Source organism: Tachysurus vachellii, chromosome 9 (genome assembly GCF_030014155.1).
Source record: "Tachysurus vachellii isolate PV-2020 chromosome 9, HZAU_Pvac_v1, whole genome shotgun sequence".
In the NCBI taxonomy this organism is placed as follows: domain Eukaryota; kingdom Metazoa; phylum Chordata; class Actinopteri; order Siluriformes; family Bagridae; genus Tachysurus; species Tachysurus vachellii.
The window spans coordinates 17,698,044-17,709,596 of NC_083468.1; the positions used below are offsets into that span (position 1 = coordinate 17,698,044).

General features: G+C 38.6%; 1 protein-coding gene and 1 non-coding gene across 2 annotated transcripts; both read right to left on the reverse strand.

Annotated features, from left to right (window-relative positions):
* Nucleotides 1-624: 624 nt before the first annotated feature.
* On the reverse strand, nucleotides 625-11,177 carry eif4g2b (eukaryotic translation initiation factor 4, gamma 2b). The gene is made up of 21 exons (XM_060877747.1): nucleotides 11,131-11,177; nucleotides 9,234-9,344; nucleotides 9,087-9,152; nucleotides 8,244-8,369; nucleotides 8,026-8,128; nucleotides 6,082-6,213; nucleotides 5,925-5,991; nucleotides 5,687-5,838; nucleotides 5,479-5,589; nucleotides 5,207-5,389; nucleotides 4,959-5,097; nucleotides 4,710-4,864; nucleotides 4,504-4,602; nucleotides 4,124-4,237; nucleotides 3,908-4,012; nucleotides 3,578-3,793; nucleotides 3,191-3,449; nucleotides 2,859-3,063; nucleotides 2,533-2,741; nucleotides 2,309-2,430; nucleotides 625-1,806 (listed from the first exon to the last, which is right to left on the reverse strand). Exons 1-21 carry the CDS (start codon nucleotides 11,175-11,177, stop codon nucleotides 1,741-1,743), a joined length of 2,787 nt encoding a protein of 928 aa, XP_060733730.1. The 3' UTR covers nucleotides 625-1,740.
* LOC132851854 (small nucleolar RNA SNORD97) lies at nucleotides 4,313-4,465 on the reverse strand. Its single transcript, XR_009649073.1, has one exon. It is a non-coding gene; the product is annotated as a small nucleolar RNA SNORD97 (small nucleolar RNA).
* Nucleotides 11,178-11,553: the final 376 nt, after the last annotated feature.

Sequence of the window (11,553 nt, forward strand, 5' to 3'; positions counted from 1 at the left end):
ACTCAAAAGTACCTGCTCACTAGAGAACCCCGAATTGTTCTATTGAACATGCAATTGTTTTCTTTTAGGACTATTCTCAGGGTTGCAGCTCCCACACCAGGAAGAGACTCTGGACCAGCTCAGTTCAGTGAACTGTCAGCAGTGGGACCAGATCCCCATGAGAGCAGCATTCTGAGGAGAAGTCGAAAAGTGGTTGAGTACTTCTGGATTCCCACCGACCAAGAATGATATCAATGGCTTGAGGATTTTAAAGTACTGATTTAAAAATGTAAGGAAGCCAAGATGTTTACACACTACCATGTACAAAAGTTTTTTTTTTTTTTTTAAATTTTAAAACTGCCTTGCCCAGCATCTTTTACGTCGACTGCATGTCACATGCTCCATCTCAAACATTATTAATATCCACTGAAAATAATGAGAATGACATGATGACATACTGCTTTTTGATGACATTAGAGTTGGCCTATCTTTTGTCACCGAAATCAGCTGCAACTAAATACATAAAATTAAAGATGTTATCTAGGAATACTATCAAAACTGTCATTGTTTCAACAGCAGGTTCATGAACATGCCAAGCAGTCTTTAGTCTTATACAGCATTGTGAAAGAACAGGAAGCATAAACCTTTTGGTAATCAATTTCCTTTACTGAAACTGTAGAGTAGCATACAGAGCACTAAAAACCTTTCCATGGCATGACTGTAAGTTATATATTCATATGCACACATAGCCACAAACACCTCAGAAAAAATCATGTTTAATCAATGCAAATGCAAGTCAAACAAATTTAAAACACTTGTCAGTAACAGGTATCCTGTGCATTACTTTTTGACAAGGGCAAAACACTTTCACTTATTCTGAATATAAAATGCAGATTGGTGGGTTATCTATTCATTTTAAATAATTACAGTTTAGTTTTTAATGATTAAAATATCAACTTTGTTTGGATCTTTGTTTTTAGTTGCATTTTAGTTGCATTTATATCCAAGGCAATAACAAGCTACTGCATCTACCATTGCAACCACATTGCAATAATACTGCAGAACATTTGCTACTGCAACATTGTACCTGACAAAGGCATTACTTATCCATCAGATTTAAATGCTGAAGAAATTACATTAATGCAGAACAAAGACATAGCAGTCACCATTTTTTTCCTTTCTTCCTAATGAACAGTAACCAATAAACATTAAAGCTTTGCTGAAAATTCTGGAAAAAAGTAGTGTGTTGTACATGATATCCTAAATGAGGTAGAAATGGACAACTACTAACAGGTTATAGAAACATAAATTTCTGATTAGTTGGAAGGTCATGCATGTTGAAGGATAAACAGACATTGCAGTCCCAAAAGTCACATGGTCTTATTTGTGTGTTCCTTGGAAGAAGCCATTTAGATGCATCAACCAACTTTGTTCAAAAACACAGACATGCTAAAATGATTTAAACCAAATCACACAGGCATTTATTATTGTGCTTAACAAAACTAGAACTAAAAATCACTGCTCAGGTTTAGCGGTCAAGAAAGGCCCTTTATGCAACTTTCACCAGAAAAACAAATTGATCTATATTAAAGTAAATGTAACTAATATATTCATATTATAATAGACAAGATTCTGATTACAATAATAAGTTTCAAGATGTTCACTGGATCTAGCAACATAGCAGAATGGGTTGGCGGTGAAAAGCATGTGCTGTTGTAGTGGGGTAACCGGCAGGGTTGAGTGATCGGTGATTCTTCCCTTTCAATCAGCCTCCTCTTCTGACTCTTCTTCCTCAGCTGTCTCTAGCCACATCAGCCACTGATTCACCTTGAGAAAAAGGGGTAAAGTCAAATTAAAATAAATATTTTATTGTTACATATACTGCCAATAGCAGTAAGCTTATATGAGCATTTCAAAGTACAGAGTGTAAAAGAAATTAAATCACTTAACTTATAACACCGGGAGAAACGACTATTTCTCTTTACTTAGGCAAAACTGTAGTCACCCATCTTGAGCTGTGTCTTAAAAGCACCAAGATTTGAACTATACAAAAATGTATGAACTCCTGGACAGGACATATTAAGCCCCAATATGCAGGTGTCTGTTCACAAAACATGTGGTGCATGAACTACCATATACTAACTAGAAACTAGAAGTGCTCTTTTACCAAGCTCCCTGAATTCAGCCCCACTTCCGCTAGAGTTTATTTACAACTCAGTGTTTAGCACAGACATTTTGGAGAATAAAGGGTATAGGTGTACGAAAGTTAAAATTTCTTTTAAAAAACATTTCCAAGCCTCCTCTGGTAATAGCTTTAAACAACACTCACCTGGAATAAGGCTTTTCCTTTTCCAGGGAATTCTTGGGTAATATCTTCTTTCCAGGCAAGGAAGGCATCTTCCTCAATGATCTCCATGTCATAGAAATGAACAAAGTACCGAAGCAACATGCCTAAATAGGAGCAGCCAGAAAAGAGCAGAGATGATTAATACAGTTTCTAAATCCTCGTGTGAATATTCTAAAATTGTATAAGGGCAAATGCAAGTAGCTTACCTTTAGGAAAAGAATATGTGTTGCAGTGCACCTGTAGAGCGTACAGGGCACTTACTTGCAGGTCAGTGTGGTCATGGAGGAACTTCTGCATAACCGGCTTGAAGGACAGAAGAAGCTGCTTTTCCTGCTCGAGTTGCTCTTTACTGGGGGCACCCAGGTTGTCATCACCCTCAGACAGGCACAGCTCAGCGGAGATGTACTGCAGGAAGCTGAAACACAAAAGAGGACTTGGATACCTTCACAATAATACTGGCTACATTGAGAATACATAGTGGACTAAACTTTCATACTATAATAATATTAATAAGATGTTTTGGTCTCCATACCTGGTCATGAGAATGTTGATGAAGCCCTTGTCTATGTGAAGTTTTGGCGAGATGTTGTCCTTGATCCATTTATAAATGCTCTGTGGAGCAGGGTCTGCTTTGATCTGCTTCAAGAGCTCTTTTTCTAGTTTCATCAGTGGAAAGAGGAAGCTCAAGCCCTTCCCTTCAAGAATCTCCACCATTCTGTCTTTATTCTGATCTATTTCTGAGAGGAAAACAAGAAAACATGTAGAATCTTAATGACAAAAGTATTAATTTAATATTTTTTTTATTGATTTATCAGATACACCAATTTCACTATGATTATGAAATGTTAAAAGAGAGGTACACACCTGGGAGCATCTTCTGCATGTTAACCTTGCTCTGCTGGAATTGCTCAGTGAGCCAATCCCTGTCCTTCATTTTGGATACTTGCTGTAGGCACAGCAAGAAAAGGGGGAAATGAGTGCCATTTTCAAGAGGGTGGGCCAACTCTGCAATGCTGACCAGTTCGGCAATGACAGCACGTGCTGCAAACTGAGCCAGGTACGACTTCACCAAAGGGATGTCTGTCTCAAGGTTCGGACACTGATCCAACACATTCATCAGAGCCTGAGGGAGGACAAATGGGTTAAATAAATAAATAAAACTTACACAAAGGTGGGTACATTAGTCAGAATTTCTGAATGGGACATCTTATACAGCTGTTCAGAATTTACACACACAAAAAAAAAATGTACCTGCATGAAATTTTCTCCTGTCACAAGTCCTTCTGTGCGCAGTGTGTGAATCAGAGTGCCAAAATGTTCCTTATCTTCATCAGACCACTCCAGAGAACAGAGAATAAGCTTACTCAACAATTCTGGCAGGAAATGTTTGGGAGCCTTCATCTCTCTCACACTGTTGACTGCATCATCGACATTCTTATTTTTCTGGTATTCCGCTATTAATGTTTCCTAAAGGTGCACACAGGTCTCAGGTGTGATTTTTTTAAATATACTGAACAAGTGGAGCAGCTTTACCATACACACAAGAAAGTGCATCATAGAACCAGAAATCTAAATACATACAGTCATTTTGATCAGTTCCTCCTTGGTAGGGGCAGGCTTCTTAGTGATCTTCTGAGGTTTTTCTTGGATCAAAGGCGGATTCGTTTTTAAACCAAGCTGTGGAGGCTTCACCATGATGTAAAGACAAACAGAAGTAGCTAAACAGTTAGTATCCCAAAGAGACATATGTAGTCAAATAATATCATTTTACTCAAGGTATTTATATAGGTGTGCAACCTGTCCAAGTGGTGGTGTCTGGGTACTGGGTGGCATCATGGTGGGAATCTGAGGCTGAAGCTTTGATACTTGGTTCTTATTCAACATGAATGACTGAGCTGGTCTCAAACTGATCTACAGGACATAAAGATGGGCAAATAAAATTAGTACTAAGTGTTCATCATGATCACAATACATGTTAAAAAATCTGCACCCTCATATCTCATAATCGCAGTCAATGGACCAGTTGTCAGCTTCAGAAGAGAGAACAGTTGAAGAAGGAATCAAGAGGAGAAAAGGTTGAAAAGCTGACATCTAGTAAAAACCCTCAGAATAACGCGTCTTTTTATAATCACTGGGTGCGTTAAGCAACAAGAGAATATGTGCTACTTGTGGTTTACCTCATCTGCATTAAGCTGCCCCTTCTTGAAGCGTGGGTGCATGTCCTTGGACTGAACTTGCTGCTGGGCAGAATGGATCTGAAAATGCTGATTCTGTCCCTAAGGATAGGGGTTTGGGGAAATTCTTTTACAATATCTTAATATGCTCGTGTAAACAAGCTTACATGTACATAGTTGTATTAGTTGTTGTAGCCCCACTGACCTACCTGATTAGACTTCATAAAGGGGTTAATAGCCAAGTCAAACTGAGAAGGCTGTGCAAAAGCCATGTGGCCATTGAAAAGCGGGTTTGTGCGGTGACGTCCCAATGTGGGTGAGAATCTGTCCTGGATTACTCCTGGACCAGTTCCTATTCCACTGCCTATGTAGCATGTAAAACACTCTTAAAAACTCTAAAATGAAAGGTGTTTCATAACAATTATGTACATTATGTTCACAGTTAATGTGAAGCTCACCAGGCATCTGTCCAAACATGTCAGCCAATCCTCCAAGAGTTTCTCTATCCAATTTCATCTTGAATGGCATGAAGGGCCCTTCCAGAAAAAAGTCCATTCTCAATCCATGGGTCATGGGTGGAATGAAGACACCCAATTCCTGGAGAAAGGATCACATTTAATTACCTTCTGCAAAATCAACCAATGTAAAGAAACAGTCTGGAGAGTTTTGTAAAACATATGACTAAGAGACAAAAGCAGTAATTCACCTTCACTGCTTCCTGATGAATCTGATTAATCGTCTTTGGTCCGTTGTCAATAAAGGCTTTGCGAGGAACCCAATTGTTCTCCCGTAGCTCCAGCGTATCTTGCAATAGGAAACGAATCCTGGCTGGCATGTCCTTGTTGTTCATTAACGATCGCATGCGACCAAAGTACTGATCCATCAAAGACTGCGGATTTAGGAAAATTTGTTCGTGATTTCTGGTAGTTAATAAATTATGAAAATGGTACCACTATTCATTAAATCCAATCCAGTTACCTTGGCTTTTTCATGATCAAGTCTAGGACCCACAGTTCTCATTATCTGACAGAGGCACTCCAGATCCTCCCCCATATCCTTAAGCTGTATCCTCTTCTTCTTTTCCAAAAGCTTAAGGCAATTTTATTAAAAGCATAACATTAAATAAACCAACACAACAAAATAAAGAAGAAAAAAAAAAGAAAAAGATATGCAACATACTACGTACTGTTTTGATGCACTTATGAAGGATAGATTCATGTATGAGATCAAGTTTGCCAAGTTCCCCAATAAATTTAATGTTACCAAGCATCTTGAGCTTGGCAATGGCACGCTGCTCTTCTTCCTCTGAAGTGAGAGGGCTGTCTTTTTTGTCATAAACTACAGAAAGGAGATTGAAAGGAACAAGTTCAGCAACATCATTGAATTCATAAGCAAAACTAAAGGGTGGGATTGCAAATACACACTTTCAACATTTTTGGTGCGGTTCTCAAATTCATCTTGAAGTTTGCTAATCAGAAGTCTTCTGAAAGTCTATAAAACATGACAAGACAGCAGGATTTAGTCACAACACAATTTTAAAAACTTCATACAGAATAAAACTTAACTGTACCGCAAACTTACTGTACTCTGCTTTTGTGGGGTTTGAATCTCGGTTCCTGGGCCATCAAAGTTTGGTGCATCCTCTGCCAAACGCAGACATAGCTGAGCATAGATTGAGCTGTACTTTGGCTCTTCTAGGGCTTTGTCTACGATCTACAAAGGGAAATAATACAAGACAACTGAAATAACTGGAATCCAGGACTAATTTGCTACTTAATGATTTTGAAAGCCTGTTATTTATCTGTTGACCAAGAAAATATTAAATAATGAAATGCAAACATGTTGGTTTTGGATTCCACTGGTATTAGCATGAGCAATATTGTTTTAACAACTTAAACATGCTCATAAAATAAATGTATTAAAATATTTTACTATGCTTATTGATTTAAAATGTTAAAACAGGGTTTCTGCAGGGTTTAATCAGTCAAATTTAAGACTTTTTAAGACCTTTTTATGACCATTATGATTTGAATTTATGACCTACACGAATTACGACAAACGGAATCCCACGCTGTACTTGACCGGGTAACGTTAGTGACGGAGCCGAACAAAACTGACGGATCGCCTGCACCCGCTGCAGGCCTTTTACAGCAACGATATGCTTTTCCGACTTTGCATGCGACTTCAAGGCTTTTATGCCTAAACTAGACAGCTCCAATACCAATACAGGCTTGATACCGATTGTTAGCAACGGGCTTGAGCCAGCTACTAAACGCACCGTCTTCAAGCCACAGATCGTTAAAGGTACATTTTCCCATTGTGATAGCCAGGATGATTTCAATTAAACTAAGCAGTGACTCAGTATGACACAGTATGTTCGGAGTTCGCGCGGGTTTCTGTGAAAGTCCTTCCGACAAGTCTGTATGCTGCCGCATGGACCTTGTAGTTCTGGAACGCTGTGATACCAGTGTGATACCACCCAGATTCCTCATACAGAACTACAACAGGTGAAACAAATGAATGCCATTGATGCCACGAGCGCATTTTGATTGAAGAACAAATTAATGGACGAGCATATCAATTTAAGACGTGGCTAAATGTTTTTTATGACCTTGTATGGAAAATCTGGACGTTTTTATGTCTTTTTATTGCCTTAAATTCTTATTGTTAAATTTATGACTTTTTATGACCCAGCGGAAACCCTGTTAAAAATATCATAACTTCTCTAATTTTTCAATTCCAGGACAACCACTCAGCCATCCAAAACAGTTAGCCACCTAGATTACTAGTAAAAAAAAACAAAAAAACAAAACAAAACAAAAAAACATTTGTCCAAAGTTCAACATGTTAACTTCAACAGAATGAGGTGATGTTTATCTAGTCTTTTTTTTTTTTTTTTTGCAGTTTACCAGGTGTCTATATATTGTGGTAAACCAAGTCTCCACTTGAATGTTGACTTGAAACAGATATCTGCCTCCTGGTGAATGTACCTGACCTGGCCAACTTTAGTGAAAGGATTTTTCTTTCATTCTCAGTTGTTGTCCATGGTCTTCCTGGCTTATTAGTGTTCCTGAGTTCAACAGTGCATAATTTCTTTTAAAAAGTCCACTAACTGATCTGGTCACACTTAATGGTTTTTGCTATTTCTATGACGAGTTTGATTTAATTTCCATAAATAAATTAGTATCTAAGGATTACATATTTAGCACTTTGGACTTTATACTGAAAAAATAAAATTCAAAATAGATTCAAAAAGGTGAGCAAAGTCAATGGCTAGACTTTTTATAAGCTTTATATAACATCTTGCCAGAGAACAGCTGAGCAGCCAATTGTCAAATTACATTTGATCCTTTTTTTTGCGATTTCTGTGATTCCTAAACCATTCACTAGATGGTAACTAGTAAGTGACCCCCTTCCCCCCCAAACCAAAAAAAAAAAACACACAGATTTCAATATTGCTTACAGCTGGTAGAACTGTCAGAGCTGCTGCTATAGAAAATGTTTTTTTTGTTCTGTTTCACCTACCAGCAAGATGATTCCTTTGAGGACGAGCTTTGAATCTACACCCACATTGAGGAGCTCAAGGCATAGCTTGTCAAACTTTTCTGGGGTCAGTTTATTAAGTATCCTACCAATAGAAATGATCAAGAGAGATACATAAATGCACTGTCTTTAAATATATAGGCAATAGTCTAAACTTGACAGTATCAACTGATTCATAGAACAACATAATGGATACTTACCCTCTTACTTTTCTAAATATTGCATCCTGATGCTCTTTTTCATCAGTGGAGTTGACATCTCGTCTAGTGCTTCGTGAAGGAACCCATTTCTGAACGCTAGGCCCTGGGGTTTTCCCCAGGAACTCGCTTATAAAGAAAAGTCAGAGTTATGTGAAGTACAGTTAAATTAATTGTAGTGCAAAATCTGCAAAAATAGAGGCACACTGACTGACTGATCTACACTTGTGCTGTAGATGCTTTATGATTTTTGCAATGGTAACAGACTTCGCTTTTTCAGCAAAGCAACAGTTGGGTTAAATGTGAATACGTTTTGCCCAGAACAAAACAATTCAATGAAAGGGGAAGTGAAAGATGCATTTTTGGTTACTTTCGCTCTGTGATTTTTTTACTCTTTGTGAACTATGCACTGTGACATAAAACTTTAAACCAAAAAAGCAGGTATTCTGCACATCTATTTTGCTGAACAGGGCTTTTGATATACATGCAAGGTAATCTGCGCAGTGCACCTCTGTATACAATGCATTTTATTTTTCTATGTGATGACAATTTACATGATCATTTAATTGCATGTGATAAAATGAATTCTTACTTGGACCTAATGTAAAGGACATATGCTTTGCTTCCTGCATATGCATAAAATGTGCTTATTAGACATACCCATGTAGTAACTGTCATTTAGTCAGAAAAACAAAATTTTTTTTACCCATCTACTAAAATTAAATCAAAGTAAATGTTAAGTAAGTATTGGTTAAATGGATACTGCTGCACTTACCAGGACAGCATTACTTAAATAACCAACAACCTATAATTATGATAAACGTTTTGTGCTCAATAATTAGTCACCTGTTTCCAGCAGTCTTGGGATCGTGCTCAGGTGCACCCCTACCTCCTCCTTCGCCCGAAGAAGCACTGGAACAAAAGAGAATTGACTAATGATGAAATGATCAATAGGGTGATTAAAGGCAAGACCAAATCATCAGGACCACACACCTGAAACGAGAAGAACCCCCTTCTGCGATCACACTCTCCACTTTGGCGGCTTGATAACGATGAATCTTCCAAAGAATGATGAAGAAAGGGTGGGGTGGAGGAAAGACCGAGCTGCGGCACACAGACACACACGACGTTAGAGGACTGCAGCAAGATGACGAGCCTCACAATTATTACAGCCACTAATCACTGAACACCACAATTAGGTGCTCGTTACACCAAATATCACTATTGATAAATGATCTTTATTATTAAGGCTTAAAACCAGGCTTTTAACAAGCTAGGATATTTTAGCATCTTTGGCCTACAAGATTTTTTTTTACCTGGAAAAAAGGTCAGAATTTGGTTTAAAAAAATGAGTCAAAAGCGATTCAATAATGTGTTGGATAGGATTTGTATTTAGTATTAGCGTCATAAATAACGAATCCTACCCATTTTAACGTGGTCAATTTAATGTGTCGCAATTTATAACTGCGCATTTACACCATAGACCGCAGCTAAGTTAGCTCCAGCTAACCGGCTAACCTACAACAAGATGTCGTGTTTTTGTTCTTCCTTATACTGAGCTAGCTCTTTAATTAAATACAATACCGCCATTTATGTCTGCAGGTGAAATAACATGGCTACATGACCCAACACAGACAAAGGAGTATTTTTTTTTTTTAAAAAGACGACGCCATTTTATAGTTAGCTTGCGGCTAACTGCGTTATTTTCACGACGAGCTAATGCTGCTCACAACGACTCACTGCTGCTGGGACTGAAAACAGCCATTTTGAAAGATTTACCTAGATTCCGCACTTACCTTTACCGAAGCAACTTCAGCTTTGTAGATTTTTTTTGTTCTGGCCCAAAAGAGAAATTTGTAAAAAAATACATATATAAAAAAAAAAACAAAGGCAGGTTGAAATGCAAACACGCCAATGTGTATAAAAGGAAACACACGAGATCTCCTCACAGAGCTCCAGCTAGTTATCTACACAGCACCACGACGCGTGTGACGTCACCAGCACGGATGTAGCGATATGACGGTCTAGATGTCATGATTAGGAAGACTAAAATAGCTGTACTGGTAATTTTTACTTTGTTTATATATTCAAATAAACGGTTGTATTGTATTGTCTAACGTATGCATTGCATTTTTAAATGCGTAATGGATTGCATACTTATTCTTCAGCCTTGCCAACATATCTAATACAAATAGAACCACCCCAGAGACTAAGGCTGTGACAAACCCTATTGGTACTCAGTGCATTCTCTGTGCCAGTGGTTCCACATAGATATATGCTCACAAATATGTCTACCGAAAACAATCAGAAACACAGATGAATTAACGCATGACACTTGCACACCTGATCCCCTATTTAAGTCCTATGCATCCAAAGGCCATTTATTTTGATCTCCAGCAATCTAGATGCCTTCTTTGCTGCGCCTGTGGTGGTTTTGATGGCCTTCCTCTTCTACACATATTTTATGTCCAAGGACTGAGCTCCAAAGTCTTTACGAACTATGCTTTCCACCCGTTTGGCTCCTTTTCATTGGCCTGCACATTTTCTCTACCAGGGCTTAGCTTTGGCATGACCACCTGCTTTGATGTTACTGAAAGCAGTACTATTTCTTGTCTCTGTGAAGTTTTCTGGGAATCAGAGCTGTTCCCTCCAGGCCAGGTCTTTAACTGTGGCTGGGGATGGGGTTTCTCTCCTGCTCTGACAAAGGCAAATGTCTGCCTTGCTAGTCTGCAGCACTTACACTACATATTTCATTCAGAAAGGCTCATCCTGCCACAATTTGAACTAGGAGATCCTCTGATCTAATGGCTTTTCTAATCTTGTTCTTGCACCTTGTTGGTGCATACCCCACCATCTGGATCACATGCAGATTCTCAATCCCAGCTCTCACCTTCTCATGTGCCAGTTTGCAACTGTCTTGGCCCTAGGCTTGGCCATAGTGTGTTGTTATAAAGCTACTGGGCCCTGCATGGCCCAGATTCTACAGTCCTCACCAGAGCACTCATGGCTGTAGCCATGACTCATCCTGTTCCTCTGCGTTTCGTTACCGTCCATGTCCTACCAGTTTGAACTTTGATGCCATGCTGGGAGACCTTTGGTGAGCTTTACTTCCTGTACTGCAGTACAGTTCTTGCTCGGTGGCTGTGTTCTCTATCAGCTGCTAAGCCTAAGGTTGAGATACTGAGAGATACTGCTCAAGTTTTGTGGCAAACACAGCTACCTGCGGAGGACATTTGTATTTATATTTACATACATTTGGCAGACATCCTTATCCAGAGCAAATTACAGAAGTGTTTTAAATTGGTTTACTAGT